The sequence below is a fragment of the Equus asinus genome, chromosome 1 (assembly GCF_041296235.1).
Source record: "Equus asinus isolate D_3611 breed Donkey chromosome 1, EquAss-T2T_v2, whole genome shotgun sequence".
Classification (NCBI taxonomy): Eukaryota; Metazoa; Chordata; class Mammalia; order Perissodactyla; family Equidae; genus Equus; species Equus asinus.
In genome coordinates this window covers 36,821,642-36,848,056 of record NC_091790.1, presented here as the reverse complement: position 1 = coordinate 36,848,056, position 26,415 = coordinate 36,821,642, and the positions used below count along the sequence as shown (strand labels likewise).

General features: G+C 38.9%; 1 protein-coding gene across 11 annotated transcripts in view; it reads left to right on the top strand.

Annotated features, from left to right (window-relative positions):
* The window catches only part of ESR1 (estrogen receptor 1), a 346,504-nt gene that overhangs the window by 158,336 nt on the left and 161,753 nt on the right, over positions 1–26,415 (top strand). For all 11 annotated transcript variants that reach the window (XM_070489139.1, XM_070489511.1, XM_070489581.1 and 8 more), the window contains one exon: positions 3,671–3,787. In XM_070489139.1, coding sequence (XP_070345240.1) covers positions 3,671–3,787 — 117 coding nt within the window. The remainder of the gene's footprint in view (positions 1–3,670; positions 3,788–26,415) is intronic.

Genomic DNA, 26,415 nt, shown 5'->3' with positions numbered 1-26,415 from the left:
ACCTGCCTGTTTTAATTTGCTCTGTTTGTATTTATCTTTTGTATCTCTGAATATGAGTCCTTGCTTAGTTTTGTAATTAACAAATATTGACTTTCTGTGTGATGATAACAATGCAACAACAGCTGCTACCGAAAGAGGGAAAATAAGATGAAAAGCTAAAACCAAAAGTCAAGAGAAAGAATCCCAGAGAAGCGTGGGGACAAGCTCTGAGTGAGCCTGTCTTGCCTCAGGAGCAGTGGGTCAAGCCTGGTAATTCCTGCTCACAGATGCCTCCTGGCCCCATTCTTCATGTTTCTGGCTTCTGTTTCACTCACCTCCTCTCCTCTCCACTTCCTATTACTCAAACCACAAATTAACCTGGAGGCTTTATTTTTATTTTTTGGTGGGCAAGAAAATGGCGATTATTTCTCCAGCCCTTTGCCTGAACCTCACACTCAGCGCTGGCCTTTTGCGCTTCATCCAGGCCTGTGCAAAAGCCACTTTGGGGCTGATCTGGTCACAGGTGCACAGAGGTCATCAGTTTCTTCAATAAAAACACTGCACCTGTCATTAATATAATTGATGTGGGCTGTTTTTTAAAAAGTTAACTCTACTTCAATAGGATTTTCTCATGCGTTGTTTTTGCAAGACCAAATAATAAAATTTAAAAATAAGTTTCTTCTTAGAGAAGCTTAAATCAATTGCTTTAATAACACAGCTTTGCTAAGTTATAAGAGAACAAAAAACTGCTTTGCCGTTTTGCTTCTGATGTAAGTTGAAGAGTTACAAATAGTTGTTAATGGTGTTTGGTTAAGAAGAATTTGTTTTAATTGTAAATATCAAATAAGTACCTATTAAATTTTTCGTGTTGCCAATTTATCAATTCTAAATTATTTTTTTGATCTTTTTTGTTTTGATGAGGAAGATTGGCCCTGAACTAATATATGTTGCCAATCTTCCTCTTTTTGCTTGAGGAAGATTGTTGATGAGCCAACATCTGTGCCAACCCTCCTTCACTCTGCATGTGGACTGCCCCACAGCATGGCTTGATGAGTGGTGTGTAGGTTTGCACCTGGGATCGGAACCCAAGAACCCTGGGTCACTGAAGCGGAGCGTGTGAACTTAACCATTATACCACTGGGCTGGTCCCTCAACTCCAAATTTTAATGTAATTTGGGCAAGAGAAAACCCACTTTGTCACAAAGGTTTCTATTATGAACATGAGTCCTTTGGGCATCTATTTTCAATCTCATTAAGGCATGAGTTCAGTTGCACAAATCCAGCATATTTTATTTGTTAAACGTGTTAGTTTAGAAAGTTCACTTGGTTCTGTAAAGATACACATCTGCAATAGATGGCCAAGGCAAACATAATATTTAGCCAATTGACCTCTGACCCAATTCGGTGCTCCCATTTTCTGACTTGTGGAACAACTGGCTTTGGGGGCAAAAAGTAGATGAAAGTAATTTTTGGTTCTAATGATTATTGACAGTTTTCTTCTGAGACTTAATATAAACTCAGTTTTTTAGAGTTACAATAAATCATATGTATTGCATAAACGTTATAGGAGACCAAACACTAAAATTTCTTTGAGTTGTCAGAAGAATACACCTTTTGCTTCAAATTAACAGCTGCCCAGGTAAATTTTGTTTCTGGTTCTATTATTTCCTCAATTTGTCCCTATCAATAAGGACAATTCTAAAAATAATAACTGCGCCTGGATGTTTGAAGCGTTGTGTGGTCTCTTACTAAAGTTACAAGTTTATGGTTCTGCTGGCTAGTTTGCTCGTGCCTCTTATGCAATAGAACAGTGCAGATGTTAATTTCTTCTGAAGCGTGTTGATACAGTGACTTTTATAATGTATGTTTAAAGATGGAGAGGCAAGTTTTATGAGACCAACATTTCTGGTCAAGTCCCCACTCCACCCTGTTCTGATTGGAACTGACCCTGAAGTTGAATGAAGAATAAAGAGTTCTATAGTTCACACATTTCACTACGTGTTGCATCTTGCCCTTGGTAAATGACAAAATAGAAACTTAACCAGACCATCTGAATTAGAGAGTGGAGTATATACTCACTTTTTTTTGAGAATAGGAAATATGTTTTAAAATAATACATATCATCTCCTTAGTGTAAATTCAAACCATTTTCCCAAGAAGTCTAAGAATTTAGACTTCTTTATATAAATGGACTTCTTTATGAATACCATGCCAATATTTATTAGTTTGTGAAGTTTAATATTCTGCATACTATAAACCAGACATGTTTTGATGGATAAAGAGATGGAGATGACTTCTAAACCTTAAAGCAGAGCTTCATGTGGGCATTTGGATAGATGTACCTGGAGCTCAGAGAGGAGGGTTTGGGTGGGAGTACGAACCTGTGAATTGTCTGTATTTAATGGCAACAGAAGGCATAGACATGGAATGTATTTTCTTGTGGGAGAATTTGGAGTCACAAGAAGAGAGGATGCCTGACCTTGAGCCCTATGCTGCTCTGGTTTAATGTAGGATGCAGCCAATCTTCAAACAACCCTGGGAAGCCACAGCGTGAGCGGGAGGAGGAGCGCTGGGGGAGTTTTGGGGTATGGAACCCAAGGGAAAAGCATGTTTCAAGAGGAAGGGAGGAATTTTCAGATGCTTCTGATAGGTCTATTATGATGTGGACTGAAAATCTCTGTTGAATTCAGCAATAAGGGTCACTGCTGATATCAAGAAAGCTGCTTTTGGGGGGCACCTCAGGTGGTGTAGGTTGACTCATGCGGGAGAGGTGAGGGGACTTCCAGTGTAGTCATCTCTGAGGAATGGAGCTGAGAAGGGGAGACAGGAGAGAAGATGAAGTTCTAGAGTGATGTGAGGTCAAAGGAGACCTTTTTGTGAGACCAACATGCCCATGATAAAATGAATGAGAAAGAAGAATTTGAATGAGAAAGATTCAATAAACAAGGGAGAAAAGAAAGAGGGCTAATAATAAAATAATAGTAACAAAAACAACTAATATTTATTGAGGGCTCACCATATCCAGGACACTGTGGTAAGCCCCTTGACATGTATTCTTATGTTTAATTCTTAGAATAATGTTATATAGTGGGCGCCATTATTTTCTCTAGGTTAGAGAAGGGGAAAAATGAGACCTAGAGACGTTAACTAACTTGCTTAGGGTCCTCCAGCTAGTAAGCGATGGTCTAACTTACTAACGTGAGGACTGAACTTTGCCTGCCTCAGCCCACCACCCACGACTCGAATCCAGGTGTTCTGCGCTGCATTTGAATACCTAAAGATTCTTGAAATTATATTTTAAGAAAGCCGACTTTGAAATGCTCTGAAAGCTCCAATAGTTTTATTCTGACAACAATTTTGCTAGTGGCTTGAGTTAAAAAAAAAAAAAGCCTTATCTGCAGAGAAAACTTAACCTTGTGAGTGTGTGTAAAACATCGTGCCCCAAAATATAAGCCGTATGAACGGAAGATGATTTGCCCAAAGAACTCCCAAAGCAATTGGCTGAGGCAGAAATTAAGTTCTAGGAGAGGTTTTTTTCACACTTTGAGAAGGACAGAAAAAGGATTTGTGGCTGAGGTAGCAACATAGGCCAGTGCGTGATGTGAGCTGATCCTCCAGACAGCCTCCCTGTAGATTCTGACTGGCTATGTTTCCTGAAGTAACATTAATTATATCCTTTTCCTTTTAACAGGACATAATGACTACATGTGTCCAGCTACCAACCAGTGCACGATTGATAAAAACAGGAGGAAGAGCTGTCAGGCCTGCCGGCTCCGCAAATGCTACGAAGTAGGAATGATGAAAGGTGGTATGTACCTTCGATGCAGGGGGGCCCCCGCCATGGATGTCCACGTCTGCCACCGGGGCTGGCTGTTTCCATTCCAGTAACCACGGGAGTTTAGTGTTTTCTCTTCTAATGAATTTTTTCTATTCTTTTTTTTTTTCCACAACCAAAGTATTTTTAGAATACATTTTATTAAAAAAAAATAGGAAGTGGCTGGCACTGGAAATTCCAATGTGCCATTTTGTGTTTTATGCTTTAAATGTAAATAATTGTATCTTAAGTCAGAGGTGTGTGGGAGGTGGTGGGGGGGAGGGCAGACTGCTCAGTGAATTATTCTAGAAATATTTTTCAGTCAATGTTTTATATTGCTAAGACTAGAAAATGGTATCTGAGAATCAACTTTCCCCAGACTGAGACTTGTAAATGTGAAAGCTAAATAACTAATTGATAGTCTTTCAATCTCTTCATGTCCCTGAGGGAATTTTAATTTCAATCAAAAGGCAGCTTTCTCCTTTAGAGGGTGCATTAACGAGCAACTCCCATAACCTCAGCGTCCAGCAAGATGCGGGGAACGTTGAAATGATGACTGAGCACTAACAGATCACAAGGCACTCAGGGTTGGTGCCCCTTTGCTTGTGTCTCAGTGGCTTTGGGTGTGTGGATACGTGGTTTGCTGTTCCCTCATGTATCCAGTCTTCAGTTTTCTTATACAGGAATCCAGGGTCTATTTCTGGGGATATGGAGCGCTCAGTGATGTGGTTGCCTGGTTGATCACCTTGGGTTCTTGGGACTCTAGTCTTGAGGAACACTGCTTCTAGTCTTGGGCAGCCTTCAAAATTCTAGGAGAGAACAAATAGGAAATGTGTAATTAAAATGAAGTCACGGGTGCATTCAGCATTTCAGATGATACGAGAGGGAAGGATGGACCTATGATTGTGCTGCCTGCTGATCATAATGGGGACAATCTTTCAGAAGGAGGCGAGGCTTGGGATGAGTTAAGGAGAACAAAGTCACAATAAAAAAGAATACAGATTGTAGCAGCCAGCCCAGTGGTGTAGTGGTTAAGTTAGCATGTTCTGCTTTGGCGGCCCCGGGTTCATGCGTTTGGATCCTGGCCGCGGACCTACACGCTGCTTATCAAGCCATGCTGTGGTAGGTGCCCCACATATAAAATAGAGGAAGATGGGAACAGATGTTAGTTCAGGGCTAACCTTCCCCCCCCCCCCCCCCGCCCCAAAAGAATAGAGATTGTGTAGATAGAGGGCAGTTAACCTTTAACTCATTAATATGTGGATGAAGGGAGAAGCAGTGGAAAAACCAAGAGTGGAGATCAGGATGAAGACAGGGCCAATTGTTGTGAAGCTTACAGTCAAAGATTCCTTAGTTCCATGGTCAAAAATAAGCCTGCCAGGTTGTGATTTTTGAATATAGCATTTGGAATAAATTCTCTTGATAAACAGATGAAATGTTGAATTTGCGCATTGTGTGAGCTGTGACTGTATGTCTTGAATGTCTGAAAAAGCAGCTTTAATTCAAAGGGTAATTAATTCTAAGAATTTAACAGCCATATTCAGAAAATGACACTTTGAGTCATAAATGGATTAAATATTTAAGGAATTCGTCTTTCTTTATACTGGTGGAGAATTAGTCAGGCTTAATTAAACTCACAAAAAGCTTCTTAAGCTAACTTGATAAGTGACAGGAATATAACAGCTACATATAAAAAGTTTAATTTGAAACAGTAGAGTCCAAGTTTAATATTCTTCTTTGGCGATTGTAGGTAGATTGAGCCAGACTCTTACGTTCTCTCTGAAAGCTGAAATAATCAACTTATAAATATGTCCGAAGCATTTTTTTGAGCGTACCCATACATTGACCCCACTTCTTAAAAACAACTCTGTTTTTTATTAATTATTTTTATTAATTATCATTAATATCCAGATACACTCTGACTGCATAAATATAAATTATGGATACTCATTTTTAATCTAACAAAAATTTTAATATGCAAATGCATAGTAAAAGCCTTCCCACTGTTTTCAAATAGGACTCGAGATAATTTGCCTGTGCATAGCCGGTCTGTGTGTGCATGCATATACTCATTCATGTATATTTATGACTGTAAAATATATATCTGTGTTAGTTTGCTGCTGTATTAGTTTGCTTGGTCTGCCATAACAGAGTCTACAGACTGAGTGGCTTAAACAGCAGAAGTTAATTTTCTTACAGTTCTGGAGGCCAAAAGTCCAAGATTAAGGTGCTAGAAAATTCAGTTTCTGGTAAGACCTCTCTTCCAGGCTTTCAGATGGCTTCCTTCTCCCTGTGTCCTCCCCTGACCTTTCCTCTGTTGGTGAGGACAGAGAGGGAGCATTCTCTGGTGTGTCTCTTCTTATAAGGATACTGGTCCTATGGGATGAGAGCCCCACCCTTATGACCTCATTTAACCTTAGTTGCTTCCATAAAGGTCCCATCTTCAAATACAGTCATGTTGCAGTTGGGGCTTCAACAGAGGAATTTTGGTGGGACATGGTTGAGACTATAAGAGCTGCCGTAACACAATATCATCGACTGCATGACTTAAACAGCAGAAATTAATTTTCTTACAGTTCTGAAGGCTGGAAGTCCGAGGTCAAGGTGCCAGCAGGTTTGGTTTCATCGGAAGCCTTTCTCCCTGGCTTGCAGGTGGCCACCTTCTCATTGTGTCCTCACGTGGGCTGCTTCTCCGTGCACGTGCATTCCTCGTGGTCTTTTCCTCTTCTTATAAGAACACCAGTCCTGTTGGATTAGGGCCCCACCTTTATGATGTCATTTAATCTTTATTACCTCTTTAAAGACCTTGTGTCCAAATACAGTCACATTCGAAGGTCCTGGGCTTAGGGCTTCAATATGAATTTTGAAAGGGACACAGTTCAGCAACCCCAGTGGTTGTTCAGCGTCTGTCTACATATAATGAAAACATGTGTCTTTCTGGCAGTTCATATATGTGTGTAAACTTTACGCCAAGTTTTCAAGTTGTAAAACTATAGTCTGTGAGAACATCTTACTTTAATTATATGTATAAAGCGTTTGCTATAAAGCAATATAATTTATTGTATTTTCCACAACATGGGATACCGCACACAACCTCATGACACCTTGTACAACAACTCCCCAGTTCCCACTGAATGAAGACTAAATTTACAACCGGAAGTACAGTTATTGCTAGCTATAAAATTTGAAGTCACTTGTAAAGAACAGCTGTGACTGAACAGATCTTTACAACATTTTCCTACTGGTTTCACAAAAAGCCCATTTCTTACCTAGGCTGGACATCAATTAGAATATTGGAACTGCACATATGAAATACAATGTTTCAGATAAAAGAGATAGAGAGAACCATATAACTACGCCCTACTTTTATAGCAAGGCTGAGTAAATTTATTGAGGTGTTCTAAAGATACAAAAGAGTGGGTGATTTATCTATATAAAGAAATTATTTTAATCTGTTGTGATGCCTACTGTGTCCTGAAAATCCCAACATCTTTATTAGAGTTGGGTCTGAGCCAAGGTAGTTCAGCAAGAAGCAGGATTTAAGATGTGCTTGAGGGGGGCACTGTCTCATCTTCGTGTGAATGCTGGTCTCTCTGCCTAGGTTGCATTTTCTTCCTCATCTGTCTCCTTCCCCGTCAACCTTAGGTGGCAGATTAAAGGTCCCTTCTTCAGGGAGGCCTTCCTGGTGCCTCACACTGGGTTAGTTCCACGTGTGATCTACCTTTCCTAGCAAACAACTCTTCCCTGAGCTCTCGTCACTATTACTGTTACTTGTTCAACGTCTGTCCATAAATTCCATGATGGGAGGGATCCTCTCTGAACTGTTGACCGATCTGGCACTAAGCAAGTCACAGAGTAAGTGTTCAGGAAATTTTTTTGCAAGAATTAATGAATTAATTCATTGAAATAGTTACTTGTTTAGGGCTTCTTATGTGTAAGCTATTATGAAGAAAGCAAATATGAATAAGACCCTAGAAGCTTCCATCAATGTCCTCACAGTGCAAAGAGGATATTTGCATATGAAGTGGTGAATAAAAATCCAGAAGACGAGTTGAGACCACTTTGGAAGATGAAGATGAGAGTGGAAGACCAGTGGCCGATGGAAGTTCAGAGCTTCACCCAACCACTCCTGGGTTTAGTCCAAACCAGAGTTTTATTCAGACCATCTGACTTCCAAGGTGTATGTGGTTACCCAAGAATTTGGCATTCTAGTTTGGTTTGGTGGAGAGGGGAAGACTTTAGAGATGGAATTCCTAGTCCAAATACTGGCTTCTCTGAAGACCTGCTGAGCAATCCCATTACAGTCTCTTTTATGAGCTTCTTTATCCTCAGGTGTAAAATAAAAATAAATAAGTTCTACTTAAGTTTATTGTGAAGAACACAATTCATAACATGTGAATTTAAAGTACCATAGAAGTGTTAGCTATTATATCTTTTCTATCTTAAAAATAATTCCCATCTTAGTTAAATACTCAGCACTGCTTTTCTGCTTTTTTGTTTTTTAGTTGAACGAAAGAGAACAGCAATTTCGTCACTTGTATGAGGTATAAATATCTAATTCCTTTATGGGGAATAAAAACCTGGCCCAGATACATCTGCTTTTTTTTGCTTTTTGGTGTTATATGCTGGATATAGTTTCATGATGAGTGAGATTTGTTGTTTATCATTTTATGACGCCAGAGATTTACACAAACTTGTTAAAATTCTTTCCTCATAATAGACTCAGAAGTGTGTTGGTGGTGAGGTTTTCATTTTTCAGGTGAGGAAATTGACACACAGAAATTAATTGATGTGGGGGCTGGCCCCGTGGCCGAGTGGTTAAGTTCGTGCGCTCTGCTGCAGGCGGCCCAGTGTTTCGTTGGTTCGAATCCTGGGCGCGGACATGGCACTGCTCATCAAACCACGCTGAGGCAGCATCCCACATGCCACAACTAGAAGGACCCACAACGAAGAATATACAACTGTGTACCGGGGGGCTTTGGGGAGAAAAAGGAAAAAAATAAAATCTTTAAAAAAAAAAAAAAAAAAGAAATTAATTGATGTGCAGGACTCATGCAGTGCCCATCCTGGTGTGTTTCCTCGTAAAACATTAAGAAGAAGTTTGAGATAAAGTAATAATCGTCGACTAGTCTTTATTTTGATGACAATGGTGCAGTTTAATTTTGAGAAATATTCTAAAACAATAAATAAATTAAAAATATTAATGTTGCAATTTTAAATTGAGAAAATAAGATAATAATACAGATGGGGAAATGTATATTATATGTCCAGAATAACTCAGAAAACTAATGAAGAATTGGAAAATAAAATATTTCCTTGTTGCCTAAGTTTAAAATTTATCGTCATGAGTTACTGTAATTTGTTTTATTGATTGGATAAGCTCCCAATCCAGAAAATTAGGTTTCCTTTAATATTGTATTAGCTATCTTTTACCAAAAGTAATCAACTGATTATTAATGTTAATGATGGTGGAACCAAATCAATGAATTAAAAACGTAAATGTGAATTTCTTTCTTGGAATTATCCAACAATTCTTGTGAGAATTGTAGCTGCATGGGAATCCAAGGTTTTTCAGAAGGTAGGGTTGGGAGTTCATGTTTAGGATTTGATTTAAGAAGAATGTTAAAGAAAATCTAGTTGCTTTGGACCAAAGAGATTCTGGTTGTTTTAAGCAGCAACCTATATATTTATAATATTAAAATATAGTATTCATCCACTGATGGGCACTTGGGTTGCTTCCACATCTTGGCTATTGTGACTAATGCTGCAATGAACATTAGGGTGCATAAATCTCTTGGGATCATTGATTTCAAGTTCTTTGAATAAATACCCAGTAGCGGGATAGCTGGGTCATATGATATTTCTATTTTTAAATTTTTGAGAAATCTCCATACTGTTTTCCACAGTGGCTGCACCAGTTTGCATTCCCACCAGTAGTGTATGAGTGTTCCTTTTTCTCCACAGCCTCTCCAAAGAAGAATTGAGCCTAGAATTCTCGAATCTAGACTCAGAATTCTTTCTCTTTGCAGCACACCTCTTTACTATAGCACTCCATGTTACAACTCACATTTAACATGAAAAATAGTTGAATTAAAAATGTAGGTGGCATATAACTAAGGTAAAGCACACAAATGCATACATATACTCCAGAGAGAAGAAATCCAGAGTAAAAGAACCATGTTATTTTATTCTTCCAGATGATATGATGATGCCAAGATCTCAGTGATCTATTAACCAGGGAAGCTAAGGAAATTAGGCCTAACAGATTCATAGTTAACCTATGAATAGCTTTCGATATCTGCTTTAGTACTGGTGACTGCAATGGTAGTAGTAGGAGATGTGGAATGTGTCAGGACTAAGTCTGGGTTGTAGAATTTAGAGAAAAGAGGTGGTGGGTAATGACCACATTGGAGTTAGAAAAGATGAGTAGTGAGAAACAAAGATATAGGAATCATAGTTGTGAAATTCTAAGGAAAAAAGAAATTTAGATGTTTATTAATTTAGCATGAATGAAAAAAGAAATGAGATGACTAGTTACTTGTTCTGTCCAGAACTTGGTAAAAATGGAAGAGCTGTCCAGATACCTTGTGCCCTCAGCTGCCTAATAGGGATGGAGGCAGGTGATGTAGTTCAATTGGGTGGAGCATGATGGCAGGTAGCCCAGTGCTTTGACCCTTCTAAGAACCATGCAACCTCCAGATCTCTTAACGTAGATTGAGCGACATTCTTACAAATTTGGCAGAGTATGATGGGATCAGCTCAATTCAAAGATTGATGCCCTGCTGACCACTCCACTGAAACTGCTTCTGTCCAGGATACCAATGACCTCTGTGTTACTAAACCCAGCAGTCAATTCTCAGTCCTCATCTTGGCCAATTAGCAGCATCAGACACAGTGGATAATTCTCTCCTCCTTAATGTATTTTCTTTACTTCGCTTCCAAGACAATACACTCTTTTAGTTTTCTCCCTAACCCATCGGTCACTCTTTCTAGGTCTTCCTTGTGTGTTTCTTATCTTCTTCTCTGACGTCTTAGTTTTGGAGTGGCCCAGGGTATAGTCCAGGGACCTCTTCTGCTCTCTGTCTATACTCACTCCTTGGTGGCATCCCATGGCTTTAAATACTATTTATGGTATTTATGACTGATGACTCCCAAATTTATCTGTCTAGCCCAAACTCCTTCCCAAGTCCCTGACTTCTATGTGCAACTGCTCATGTGTTCTCCTCCCTGGGGTGTCTGACAAACATCTCAAACTCAATTTGTTCAAACCTGAATCCCTTATCTCTCCCCTCAAATATGCTTTATCTGCAATCTTTCCTGTCTTAGCTGATAACTTCATCTTTTGCATTGCTTAGGCCCAAAAATGTGAGTTATTCTTGACTCTTCTCTTTCTCCTACACCTCCAGTTCAGGAAATTATGGTGGCTCTATCTTCAGGTATTTTCAAAATCTGACCACTTCTTGCCACCTTCACTGTTGTCACTCCGGTCTGAACTACCGTTCATCTTGTTACTGAAACCAAAGTAGGTTCCCTCCCGGTGAGTTAAATCAGACTCTCCACCAGAAGTAGTTGTCTCACAAAGTAAAGTATATTTGCGGCAAACAGGAGACAATGAGGAATAATTTCCAAAGTCATGGCATCCCCGAACGTAGGGAAACAGGGACCTTTTATTTTGGATGGGGAATGAATATTCACAGGGGAGAGGCAGGTATTCACTTGTGCAGGCTCAGTTGGAAAACACACTTCTACGTACACTGTAGGTTTCCATAATAAGGCCTAAGCTCCTCCTGGAGCGATCTCAGCATTAAAAATAAGGCAAAGGTCGTAGGCATAGCTGTCATGGTTAGGCTTGGTCTGGTTCAGGGTGGTTGGTGATTGCATCTCCTTAATGTAAGAAAAAGGGAAAAAAACAATTTGGAAAAACAATTAAATGCTTCCAAACTCACCCTTGAGTTCCTCGAGGCAACGAGTCGGTGACAGTCTTTCTCCCAGTTTGTCGCTGAAGTCCTACTTGCTTTGTTCCCTGCTTCCCTACAGTCTGTTCTCCCTACAGATACATTAAAAGATGGAAATCAGATCATATCACTTCTCTTATCAAAACCTTGTATGTCTTCCCATTTCCCACGACCGATGTCATCAGAGTGGCCATAAGACCCTACATCACTGCCTCCTCCCCACTTTTACTCCTTCACTTCCTTTCCTAGTACTCTCTCGCTCACTCCACTCGAGCCATGTGGGCTTTCTTTCGTGTCAGGCACACTTCTGTGTTGGACCATTTACTCTAGCTCTTCCCTTTTCCCAGAAAGCCATTCTATCAGATATCTGTATGCCTAACCCCTTCACCTTCCTCACATTCTTTGCTCCATCATCAGTTTATCAATGAGGCTTACCCTGACCATGCTGTTTAATAGTGCAGTTTGCTTTGTCCGTACATCATTCAGTCCTTTCAATCTTCTATGCCCTCATGCTGCTCTGCTTCCTTATTTTTCTATTGCATTGCCACTTTCCAATACACCACATAATTAATTTTTAGGTTATATTTACTGTTGAATGCCTGTCTCTGTTACTAGAACGTAAGCTCCAGATGGGAGTTTACAAAGACATAAAACATGTTTGCATATTTTCTTCAGCGATGTATTGCAAGCACTTAGATCAGTGTCTGTGTATAATAGGCAGTTGATAAATTTAGCCTGCATGAAATAGATGAATGAATGAGGAAAACCGAACATACCTTCTAAGTGTAGAGCTATGAATAGATTGAGAATCAAGAGTCCTGTTCTTCTAATTAAGGGAGAATATCCGCTTGGAAGTTAAAACCTATATAGTAGTTAGCTTTTCTTCATAACCGAACCCCACCTCAAAATTCAATGGCATACAATAAGCATCTACTACTCACATGTCAGGGAGACCAGTGAGGAGGCTGCTGAGATTGGCTGGGCTCACTCATGTCTGGAGGTCAGCTGGCTGATTTGGCTAAAACAACTGGAATGACTGGGCTTTGCTTCACTTGTATCGTGTCCCCAGTAGGCTAGCCCGGGCATGCTCTCATGGTAATGGCAGAGGCCCAAGAGACAGCACGTCCCCAGTCAAGCCTTTGCTTGCATTATGGGATGATATTCACTGGACCAAAAAAAGTCAAATGGCTGAGTCCTTTGGCTTTGTGACAGGGGGCTTCAGAGTTATGTGACGAAGATTGAAAAGGTGGGGCCATTTTTGTAGTCTATCACAACCAGAAATAGGAGCTTTTCAGATTTTAGGATGAAAAATAATTACAGAGTTATAGAATCTTAGACCAGGAAGTGACCTACCTTTGGGTTTATTTACCTTCTTTCCCACTCAGTGTCAGAATCCCCTATGTGGCATTCCTGACAGCTTATGTTGAAGTGCTGGGTACAAATGCGGATTTTATTTCATGCCTCTCTTATATACATGATGAGTGGACACAGTAAGGCAGAAAAACCTGGGAGTAGATGTGAGCCAGTACTTCTAGAAAAATTGGGGCTAGTTTTAGATATGCTTGACTTCACTAATTTACTCAGATGTGGGTTTAGTATATGCATGTGTGTGTTACAATTGCTTATGAATGCAGATTAAAAAACAATTAAATGTAAGGCGATTTTAATATTTCAGTAGAAGTTCACTACATATGTAAAATTAACCAAACAATGTTGACAAGGATACTTTTTTAAATTTAAGTTATAGTTAGAATACTGATTTAAATTTTTCTTATGCTGAAGTAATTTGATTGCTTATGTAGAGGTCATTTTGGTTCTTAAAAGATGGAAAGAGGGATCTTCATTTACCTTTCCAAGAATGGACATCTCACCTTAAATGTTAAAAGAAATGCTGATGGTCTTTTAAGGCCAAGCGAAAATTTTGGACAGTCTCTCTTGTTCCTGTAATTTGCTTGTGCAAAAGTAGATTGTTTTTGAAACGATGTAAGGACCCTTTTTGTGGCTAGAACCTATAAATGCAGAACTTTCAGGGAAGTATTTGTATGAATGAATTGCTGAGTTTAAATTCCCTAAGCATAAGAATTCAAGAATTTTCGTGTGTTTACTTTTTGTTTCAATGATTGTGATTAGGATAATGAATGGTGTTTAGAGATGAAAAGAACATAAAGATCATTTAGTCTACGTTGTTGTTTTTCAGCTCATTGTTCTTGTCCAAGTCACACAGCCAGTTCACTGCTCAGACTTGAAGCCAAGACTCCTTGCTCCTTGTTCAGTGCTCTTTTCATTGTACTGCACTGCCTTGCTGACCTATAGTAACTTAGATCCTCATGAAAGATAGACACACGCATCAGTAGGATATTAACATCATGTAGACCGACATTGTGACTTAGGAACAAGTACTGTGGACACAAGATACTACTCTTCTTCCTCAAAAACATTGATCAACACATTTGGCTTAGTTGCACAACAGAAACACCAAAGTAAATTTATATGGAGAGCATGATGGATATTTTTAAGACAATTGGTTAATATTTAATTACTTAATATTGCTTAATGTTTAATATAATTTAAAAAGGACATTTTCTCCTTCAGGCCACAGGTTTTCACTATTTTCAGATAGCAATTTCAATATTTATTATAAAGCGTGTCTGTTTTCTTTTTTAAACGGTTAGACTATTCTGGTGTAAGAACAGGTAACGTCAAGTAGAAGGAGTCCTGACAAGGGTCAAGCATATGAGCCTGGTTCTTCTGAGGACTCTTGGAGAGATCACTTAATTTTTCTGAACACATCTGTGGTCAGACTTCTTGGAAATTACAGAAATATATACCAGCCCTAAGAGAGATCCTAATGTAAAGTACAGAGTCATCTATAAAGAAATGTTCTGGTTATACCTGCAGGCAACATGTAGTTTAGCTTAAGCTCGACTGAGCAAATAAAAATTAGTGAGAAAGATGCAAAATTATACTTATGCATTTATATCTTTAAAGCTTGCTTTAAAAGATGTTATTATTACACTGATTTTGTATTAAATTTTTGACAGTTTTATTTAGAAAATTTTGCATAACCAATGCCAGGCCAAGTCCAAACTTCTTAGCCTAAATCATTTATAGATAACCTTTCTTGAGCATTTACTAAGTGAAGCTGTTGGAGACACAAGGTGGTTTAAAAAGTGGTCACTGGGGGCTGGCCCCATGGCTGAGTGGTTAAAGTTCCGTGCCCTTGGGTTTGGTGACCCAGGTTCGTGGGTTTGGATCCTGGGCATGGACCTACTGCACTCATCAGCCATGCTGTGGTGGCGTCCCACATACAACAAAATAAAGGAAGATTGGCACAGATGTTAGCTCAGGGCGAATCTTCCTCAACCAAAAAAAAAGGGGAAGATTGGCAATGGATGTTAACTCAGGGCAAACCTTCCTCACCGAAAAAGAAGAAGAAGAAGATGAAGAAGAAGAAGAAGAAGATGAAGAGGAAGAAGAGGAAGAAGAGGAAGAAGAGGAAGAAGAGGAAGAAGAGGAAGAAGAGGAAGAAGAGGAAGAAGGAAGAAGGAAGAAGGAAGAAGGAAGAAGAAGAAGAAGAAGAAGAAGAAGAAGAAGAAGAAGAAAAAAGGTGGTCATTGACTGACCACAAAGTCCAGGCAACCTAATGGTGAAAAGAGGCCAGTTACGTAAAAAGATGACCAAACCCCTTCATTTCCTCAAGAGACCTAGGATTAGAGTTGACCTAAAAATCCCTGCTGTCTCGGCTCACCCACCAGTTCTGATCCTGCTGATATCTATGCTCCCAGGGATCAAGCAAGCTCCAGTTTGCTGGCTGGCCCTTTGTACTTTGTGGTTTCAACCTCTGGCTAATGTTCTTGGGAATATGTCCCGTTGCCAAGTTAAGTCCTGCCCATCCTTGATTTATTTCCCTCTCTTTGTGGATCCCAGTCTCATAGAAACATAGAAACTGGTGTGAAAACCTCAGCTACCTCATCAGGCTATTCTGAGAATCAAAGGCATGAATGGTATTTTGATAATCATGAGTCGACACACAGATGTTGGGTATTATTTTTCATATATGGTGTAGCAGTGTCGTTATTAGCTTTTGGAAGCAGACCACCTGGATTCAATTTTAGCTCTGTCTAGATGTGTGACCTTGAACAAGATACTTAACCTCTCCCGACCCCAGTTTCTTTACTTGTCAAATGGTGATAACAACAACAACTGCCTAATAAGATTGTGCAAGAATTATTGTATAGCTTTCAGGGTTGAATTTGGCTTGTAGCAAACGTCCATTAAAGTTGGCTACAATGGGTGATAAAAAGTACACTCAATTTTTGCCTATGTACTTAGTCTAATGTCCAAACAAAATGCAATTCCACCATACTATCATCATCATCACAATTAGTCAAGCATTATTAGGTAATTCATTATTATGTATTTAATTTAATTTGAATAATCAATGATACATAAAATATAGTACCTAGCCCCGAGGCACCTATAATTTAGCTTCCTGCTAATGCTGGCATTCCAACTCCTCCACCTTCTGAATCACACCTGTATTTTCAGGCCCTCTTTCCTACTTGCCTAAGAAGCTTTTGGCTGTAGCAAATAGGTCTGCTCATTGATCATGGGACATACCTTGTCCCTTTATGCCTCCTTTCAATCTGCAATTAGTTATTAATATTTTATTTATTAGTAATAAATTTCCCTGTTTACTAAAGCCCCTGTCTGTAACTAGTTTAGGATTCCCTGGACAGTCATCACCTTTTTCCTCTGAGTACCTATAATATTCTTTCCCTGTGTTAATTAGAAGGTCAAGCGAGGCTGTCATAGCCCCTGTGTTAATCTAGGCACTAAGCTTTTGGAACCCTGCCACCTTGAGGACAAGCTGGACAGAGTGGTGTGCAGTCAGCTCTAACTGTGAGAGAGCATTTTCTTTCATCTTGGATCTCAACTCCTGCTTGACCTCACTTCCCTTGATTTTAACGTATGCTTCATTGTCTGTCCTCTGCCCCACCTCCGTTTCTAATCTTTGGCGTGATCCCATCTACACAAAGGTTTGATTTTTGACTTCTAGGGCATTTATCTGACTGCTCGTTTTCTCTCATTGCTGGAATGAATTATGTGCAGACTTTGCTGTCACTTACCCTTAGAGATGCCAACCACTTAACTCTGGCCTCAATACTGTCGCCAAGTCTCATCCCCTGCTTGGCCTCTCAAGTGGCAGAGTGTCAATGCCAGCTAATTTCTGGACCTTTGATCGTGCTGTTCTACCAGCACCCAGCCAACTGTCTGGCACTACATTTAAGATATCTTTGTTTATTGAACACTTAATTGAATGGGATATAGGACTCACCTTCTATGGGCCAGATACAGTTGAGCCAAGCTAACAACTTAGTACCGTATTTTAAAAATATGTTTATCTCATATCTATCCAGTTCGATTTTTAATTTCTATAGGGACGGAAGTCGTATTCTTATTTTATTCATAGCACAGTGATATTTTTGTAAATATTTGTTATGGATGGTGAGTTTAATGATAACAGAAAAGAGGTGGTTTATCTCAGTGTCTAGCTAAACCATTCCCTTGGCGTAAGTCTCTTATTCAGATCACATGAGCGTGACTGAGTAAAACCACGACAATAATGATCTCTCTCTCTCCTTCTCATTTTGCATTGTGCATAGACCTGTGGAAAATTTATTTACATAATTTTAAGCATGAAAATTAATGACACCACGTACTCCAAGTAGCATAACAAATAAACAAAACTAGACATTGTCAAAGAAAAGCATGTTTTACGGGAGTAAGAAAGCCGTTTCCAAAATTATTAAGTTAAAATAAGATTTCCTTATTATTGAATTATTTTAATAGTACTCAGTATCACAGATAAGATGAACGATTTTGTCGGCGGCTGAAACGTCTTTTGAGAAGTTATAGGTGTGGCATCTTGACTATTGAATGATAATTCCTGTTTTTTTTTTCTTTAGCCTATACTTTCATATTTATTATATTGTTTTGTGGTGGTTTCAAAAATGTGCATTCTATCCTATATGTGTGGATTTCCTATAAAATATTAGTTGTAGTATGATGGCAGTTCCATCATAAATTTTCCAGGTATTCTTTTTTTGCAGTCAGATACTAGCTCTATTTGGTTTTTGTTTATCATATTCACACACGTTCTCTTTCTCTCTCTCAATATGGTTTTAATTTATTAAAGGAAAGGGTTTTTTAGAAAAATAAATTTTAAGCAATTTCTTTAATAATAATAGATTTGGGAATAACTTGTTACATTTGCTCCAGGGCCGCAGTTCACCCTTTATTGAGTTGAATCTTTCCCAGAATTAACTGTTGGACATGTGGAATTGATTCACTTCACATGGATGTATTGTTTACTCCCTAAGAGATGTGGATTTCTGGCTTTTAATAGTGGTAATGGGTCAGAAAAGTGCCCATTCATCTCTGTGATATATTTTCTGGGTGTATTTTGCAATTTAACCCACCAGGAAGGTGAGAGAGTGAGCAAGAACGCTAGATGACTTCTTTGATTCAAATCCAATTTAAAAATTACAGAATTGTCTAATACAAGGACAAATAACAAAACGAAACAAACAGCAATGTAAACCCTAGCAAGAGAAATTTCAAAAATACTGAGACTATTTAAAAAATCAAATACTCCAACAAGCACTCAGGTCCAATTAAAGAGAGCTGGAACAGGAAAGGGCAGAGCTGACTGGGGGAAAGCCGGCAGGAACAGGGCATAAAACAGCTTCTGGAGTGGAAAGGGATGAACTGACAGCACTTTAAAGGACAGAAAGGAAAAAGAGCAGGTGAAAACTGCCAAGAGGTGGGAGTGGCAGATATTGGGGTATTATGCTGACAATGTGCTTAGAATGCTAGAAGCCATAGAGCACCAGTGGAAGACATGGAATGAAAGCTTGGTGCAAAGCAAATAAATGTTGGGCATCAAACTAAGTTACACAAAGAGCTGATGATAATTCAGGCAGAACTAGTAGAGCCTACAGTAGAAAAAAATTGGTTTAAACTTCAAATAATGGGGCGATATAAGAACTAACAAGCATATTAAATAAAGGAAACATTCCTATAATGACCTAGATTTGGGGCATAATTCTCGAAAACAGACTAGACTAGTAGAATCTGCTTTTCTATTAAAAAAGAGAGAGAGAGAGAGAGAAACTTTAATGTTAAAAGTAAGATGTTAAATTGTTCCAAGAGTTTATTTCTCCATATTTGGGGCATATAAGGATTTAAGAAAATACATAGAAATGAAGAGATTTCATGAGGGCCACAGCACAGCTTATAGGGAAGCCAACTTTTCTATTTGAAAGCAGGAAGATACTATCTCAAGATTTAGTTTCCACTGTGAAAATTAATCAGCTTTAAACTTCTAGTGAAAACCTAAATCAGTTTTCACTGGTAGCTTCCACACCTACATTTGAAAAGATGGTTGAAAACAGATGTAAGACCTTGAAGGGGTAATAGATTAATACATTAGCAAAAGTCGATGTTAGAAGGTAAAATAAGTGATTAAATTAGGCACCATATTTTAAAAATTAGAAGAGACTGAGAGCTATGAGATATTTTAAAAACTGCCTGCACATGTGGTAAAACAGGTGGGGAAGGGTAAACCCAAACAATCAAGTCTATATTCCACCCTAGAGTGATGGTCAGAGTTTACTTAGCCAATTAAGGAAATTAAAAGCACAACTTTTTTTGAAAACAGATGACTATTTTTAAGAAAGCATATTAATTAAGGTTAATTTTGACTTAAAAAAGAAACAGTTTAAAATCCTGAATGGAAATTAAAAAATACATAATTACCATGAAAAATAAATTGATAGTCAATTTAGGACCCATAAAACCTTTTTAATATTTAATAAAAATGGACTAGACAAATGTTAAAAAAAATGGACTGGGTTAAAAAAGAGATCCTAAAGAGATGGATATAAAAACTCTGAATTTTTATGTCTAACTACTATAGCAACAAGATACCAGCAAGAAAAATGTACAGAAACATTAGGTTATCTTTCCTTACTGATTTTTTTTTGGCTGGGAAAGATTCGCCCTGAGCTAACATCTCTTGCCGATCTTCCTCTCTCTCTCTTTTCTCTTCATTCCCCAAAGCCCCAGTACACAGCTGTACATTCTAGTTGAAGGTCCTTCTCATTCTATGTGAACCGCCACCACAGCATGACTACTGTCAGCCGAGTGGTGTGGTTCCGCGCCTGGGAACTGTGCCCAGATGGCCAAATTGGAGTGTGCCAAACTTTAAGCGCTAGGCCATTAGGGCTGGCTCTTACTGAATTTTTCAGAGTTCTTTATATATTCTGGATTCTAATTTTTAATTTATTTTATGTATTACAGATATATTAATCTAGTATGTCACTTGTCTTTGCTTTGTTTATGGTGTCACCTGTTTCACAGAAAATTTTTTTAACTTGTGGAATTTATCATCCGTTTTCTTTATAGTTTGTGCTTTGAGTTCCTTTTAATAAATCCTTCCCACACTGGACACCATGAAGTTATTTATCTATATTCTGTTTTAAAAGTATTAAAGCTTTCCTTTTTCACATTTTGTTACTTATTCTACCCGAGGGAGAATTTTGTGTATGATATGAGGTAGGAATATAATTTACTTTTTTCCATCTGGATAACCAAATTGTCCCAGAGCTATTAATTAACTAATGCATTCTTTCCCCATTGACCTGTAAAGCTACCTTCATTATATATGAAGTTCCCCTAGGAGAGAGAATCTGGTTCTGAGCTCTTTGCTATTTCTTTCCTCTATCTGTCTATGCCTTCACTAAAACCAGTGTTAATTTCCATAGCTTTGTAATTACTTTGACTTTATAATCCTTCTTGAAAAGGACTTTGTTCTTCTTCAAAATTGTTTTGGCTATTTGTGGCTATTTTTGCTTCCAAAAGAATTTTTAAATCAACTTTAAATGAAATTGCATTGAATTTATAAATTAATTTAGGGAGGATTGACATCTTTATGATATTTAGTCTTCCCTCCCATTAACATTATATAACTCTCCATTTATTTTAGGTCTTTTCAAATGAATTTCAATAAAATTTTAAAATTTTCTCCAAAAGGTCTTGCCTATTTAAAAAAATTACTCATAACTATTTCATTTTACTGATATTTTGAAGACATGTCTTTTAAAAAAATTACAGGGCCGGCCCTGTGGCCGAGTGGCTAAGTTTGTGTGCTCCACTTCGGCGGCCCAGGGCTTCACTGGTTCGGATCCTGGGCGCAGACATGACACTGCTCATCAGGCCACACTGAGGTGGCGTCCCACATGGCACAACTAGAAGGAGCCACAACTAAAATATACAACTAGGTACCGGGGGGATTTGGGGAGAAAAAGCAGGAAAGAAAAAAAAAAAAGAAAAAAGAAGAGTGGCAACAGATGTTAGCTCAGGTGCCAATCTTTAAAAAAAAAAAAATTACTTTATCTTGGGGCTGGCCGTGTGGCCAAGTAGTTAAGGTCACGTGCTGCGCTCTGCTTTGGCCGCCCAGGGCTCGGATCCTGGGTGTGGACCTAGCACTGGTCATCAGGCCGTGCTGAGGTGGCGTCCCACATATCAGAATCAGGACCTACAACTAGAATATACAACTATGTACTGGGGAACTTTGGGGAGAAAGAAAACAAAGAGGAAGATTGGCAACAGATGTTAGCTGAAGTGCCAATCTTAAAAAAAAGAAATTTCATTATCTTATTGTTTCAGATATGTCATGTATTTAAAAAATTTTACAAATTTGGAATTGCATTGTCTAGTCATTTAAAATTTTCCCATGTTGTTGAGTATCCTTCAAAACAAGATTTTTAGGGGGGTTGCATTAATATTCATAATGGACATACCATAATTTGCTTAATTATTTCCTTAACTATTGGTATTTACATTGTTTCTAACTTTCACAATTTTAAACGAGACTGTGAACAGCTTTCTTGCTAAAGCTTTGCACACCATAATGATTATTTATTTAGAATTCACACCCAGAACTTGAATTGCTGAGTCAAAAGGTTTGCACTTTTTCCGTGACTCTTGATAGATATTGTCAAAATCAATCCAATGATGGTGGGTTCAGAAATCACGATATATCATATAAAAGAGTACTCAGCAAACATTATAAATTATGATATGTAGAAACATTTATTGACAGAATATATCAGGAAGAAAGCAGATTACAAATAGTATTTAAGTATTTTAATTTATATAGGCTTATGTTGCACAATAAAGAGAAGATTGAATAAGTGGATGAATAAATGATTCTGGAAGGATACGCCAACAAAGAGCTAACAGCAATTGGCCCTGGGTAAGGGAATTATGTTTTTTGTAAGGGAATTTATTTTCCACTTTTTTTCTTCTCTGTATTTTCTAATTTCAACAATGTATGTGAATTATTTATGAATAAAATAAAAAACCTTGATATTCTTATCTAGGTTTAGTGGGGTAATCTTTCTCCTTCATTTCTTTCATTTTGAGGAAACTTCCTCATGGCAATTATTTTTCTTTTTATATGTTTCTTCCTTTCTTTGAGGAGTGAGATTGACCAGCTGTCTTACTATAGCAACTGTGTACACTGCTGTTGTATTTAGCTGATAAATTTCACAACTGTAATTATTTTATTCCCCAATTGGTACTTAACTGTATTTTAGGTAAGTGCAGAAATATCATTAAATGAACTCATTCAACGTTATCTTCATGATTTTGAAATATCAATATCAAATGACTGTTTTTCTGGGTATTAATATTCTTGTTGGTTGCATTTGTGTTTTTTGGTGATGGAAGGCAGCTACCATTGCAAACAGCAAGAATACATGACAGCCATTAATTGTCCACTCTTCCCCCTCCTTGCTTAAGACTGAAGCACAAATGATCAGTGTGATCCACTTGGGAACTACTTCTTGAAGCTGGAGAGGAATAAGTTAAATTTTCCATCCCTTATCAGAATGTTTTCAATGCCTCTTGAAGGTTAAGGGAGCCATACTAAATAAGGAACAAAGAGATTTCGCAAACAATGAAAGCTTCCCAAACAGTTGAGAAAAAAATTGTTCTGAAACAATAACTTATGCCCCATCCTTTTATTTGAATGTGTTTTCTTAAGGCAGTGACTGGCAGAGCTTGAGGATTTTATGTTCAAAGGAATTTTCTTTTTTCTTCCCAGCGAGGCGTCCCACTACCATGAGCTTTCTTTTCAAAGGGATTTTATAACTGACACATGGCAGCTCATTCTGATTGCTTGCTCCACATCCACTAGGAGTGCATACTGTTCCAAAAAATTGCAGAGTTGAAATATTTTTATTTGGGCAACTTCTGCAATCAAGGTAATTCACCTTATCTTCAGAGAATAAAATGGAAAAAGGCAACTCAATCTCTGTGACCTTAAACTTCCACTGAAACTTAGAGATGGCTTAGTTCAGCTGGGGAGAGCTTGGTGCTAATGACACCAAGGTCATGGGTTCTATCCCATTACAGGGCAGTGAAACTCAAGGGAAAAACCCCATTGCATTGGCACAGACTCCCGGGGACATGTGGTAGCCATTCACAGTGAGGCAAAGGAGTGTGGAGTTTTTAGTGAATCATGTCATAACTTCGAGAGTCTCCAACTTGAAGCTGGTTGTGAGACCAAGGAAGAGGGCCAACTGAGGCTGGGAGAGAGCTCCTAGAATACCTTAGGCCCAAGTACAGTGGAGGATGAGGAAAATTAAATGGATTTCAGGAAGTCGATGTCAGTCCAAGGCACTGTATTCAATGAGTGTAGCAAAGAAGACTGGGTTCAGCCACTGCAAGGGTTTTCAGATGGAGTCACTGCATAACCCAGTGTCAGGATATCTGGCTACAAGGGACAGGACACCCACCAGCAGGAGAGGGCTCTGGGGATGGGGTCCATTTCTCGAAGGCGCGTGGGCAAGTGCCATAAACAGTTTCCCAGCCCCCACTAGGTTCAGGGCTAGAACTCACCTCTGAAAAGCTTGGGCAGAAGCATTACCTGTGGAACTTCACCAACTGAGCCTTCAGGAAGAGGTGTAGGTGAGGACTGGGGGACATTTGGTGACCTACACAGCTCTCTGCCCAGGCTTTGGGTGTCATGTGGACTCTATGCTGTATCTGGGAGCATGCTCTGATTATGAGCTCCACCAGGTGGACAAGTAGGAATGCTGACATACTGTTTCTCTCTGCAGTGGCTGGCTTGGGACTAGGGAGAGACTGAACTGTAGGTGGGGGCCACCAATGAATCCGGCTATAAAGAAGCTATGGACATGGAGGCAGAGGACAAAAGAGGGGGTGATGTCTGCAGTTATCATTACTGCAAAAAATAGATGGGTAGGACCTTCTATTGGCAGTAACATCTTTTTCATCTCTACATAGTTCCAGAAGGATATACTACATATCTAGTGTAGCGCTGTCCATAGAATTTCTGCAAAGATAGAAATGTTCTATTCTGTCCATTTTGGTAGCCATTAGCCACATGTGGCTATTGAAATGTTGCTAGTGTTACTAAGGAACTTTTTTTTTTTTTTGCTGAGGAAGATTAGCCCTGAGCTAACATCTGTGCCAGTCTTCCTCTATTTTACCTGTGGGTCACTGCCACAGCATGGCTGACAAGTGGTATAGGTCTGTACCTGGGATCCGAACTTGCGCACCTGGGCTGCTGAAGGGGAGTCTGCTGAACTTAGCCACTAGGTCACAGGGCAGGCCCCCTGAGGAACTTTTTAATTTAACTTTGATTGCATTTAGATTTACATAACAACATGTGGCTCATGGCTACTGGGTTGGGTAGAGGAGATTCAGATGCTAGAGTAAGTGGTAGCAGCAAATCCTATATTGAGAATAATAAGTTAATAATTATAAATGAGCAGGGCAAAGCCCAAATGGGTCTTCCCTTTGGCTTTGGCCATACTCCCAACCCCAAATAGGTAGCATTCATTTTTTAGTTTATAAAATGTAAACTCCTTTGCCTGCAATGGTGAAAGTTCATGTTGTTATTGAGATTCAGCACCGTCAGAGAGAGCACTGCATTCTTTTTCTAGATCTGTATTGTGCTGCAGTTTGTCCACTTGTAAAATGGTGATTAAAATCTTATTGGTAATGGTCACAAGCAGTATAGAAAGTTACCGGGTCAGTTTCTGAATATTTCCGTTAAACTGTATAGTAGTTGTTTTCTAAGAGTTTCAGAAGCAGGCAACACAATGTATTCAAGTAAAGGAAGAAAATAATATAATTTCTTATTTGTTTTCGTCTCATTAAGAAAATTTTATTTCGGGTTGTATGTGTCATAGTTGTATAATATGTTAATACACTAGTACATTAATGTAATTAAAATATGTGCATCTATTGGGGGTGCTTGCTCAAATACTGTTTCCTAATAGAGAGGTATAGTCAATGAAGCGTAGAGCTCTCTAGTTAGTAGTACATCCTATAGAAAGACCTGTCCCTGGGGCTAACCAGTGTGATTAAATGTTTATCCTAATCACAGATATTTTGATGACATAGTAACAGGCAAAGTATAGTTATTGAAGGTTTTTCTTGACAGTATTTTCAATAACTATATTAGCTTGTTCACTTGTTATAAGTTTCATAGTTCTGTTTTATGCTCAGTGAGTTTTCCTACTTCTTCCCCTGTCTGTATCTTCCCTATGTTTCATTTTCCTGTATCTTTATGGCTCCCTCTAACCATCTCCCTCTAACAATCAACCAGAGGCTTCAAAACTGTGCAATCTCACTTTGTAACCTGCTCTGACTCTGGAAAGACCTCCCTCCCTGCTCACAGCTGCCTCGACGAGTGATGTACTATGAATGCAGTGCCAGAAACTCTGGTCCTGGGAGCATCTTCCTTTCTTAGGCTCATTTATTGTTCTGACGTCGAGATTGCAATAGCAGTATTGCCATTGCCCCTCCCCAAATCGATTAGGTTAGACTCTCTGAGGGAGGGTCTCAGAATTGTTTTCAAAACTCCCCCAGATGATTCTAACGTGCATCAAAGTTGAGCCCCACTGAGATGGCTGTATTTGTTATCCCTGAGCACTGTTAAGCATCATCAGATATTACTTAGTTGTGGCACATTGGTCTACTACATGGCCCAATAGGTAGCCACTAGCCACTTGTGGCCAGTTAAGCTTAAATGAAGCCCCGTGGCCGAGTGGTTAAGTTTGCGCGATGCGCTGCAAGTGGCCCGGTGTTTCGTTGGTTCCAATCCTGGGCGCGGACATGGCACTGCTCATCAAACCACGCTGAGGCAGCGTCCCACATGGCACAACTAGAAGGACCCGCAACGAAGAATATACAGCTATGTACCTGGGGCTTTGGGGAGAAAAAGGAAAAAAATAAAATCTTAAAAAAATTAAATACTATTATAGTTACAATTCCTCCGTTGCACTAGCCACATTCAAGTGCTCAGTAGCGACAAGTGGCTAGTGGCTACCATATCGTACAGCTCAGCTGTAGAACATTTCCATCACCACAGAGAATTCCTTCGAGCTGTGCTAACAGTTGGGAAACATCAAATTGGAGATGTAAAGAGGGAGGGTACAACAGGACAGAAAACCCAAAGGATCTGTGTGGTGGTAGATGCTACATCTTACATTGCATTTGGAACTTGGTTTATGAATCCTTTAATTTTTGAATTCAGTTGAAATGAATTTTGGTTCATTTAAGTGA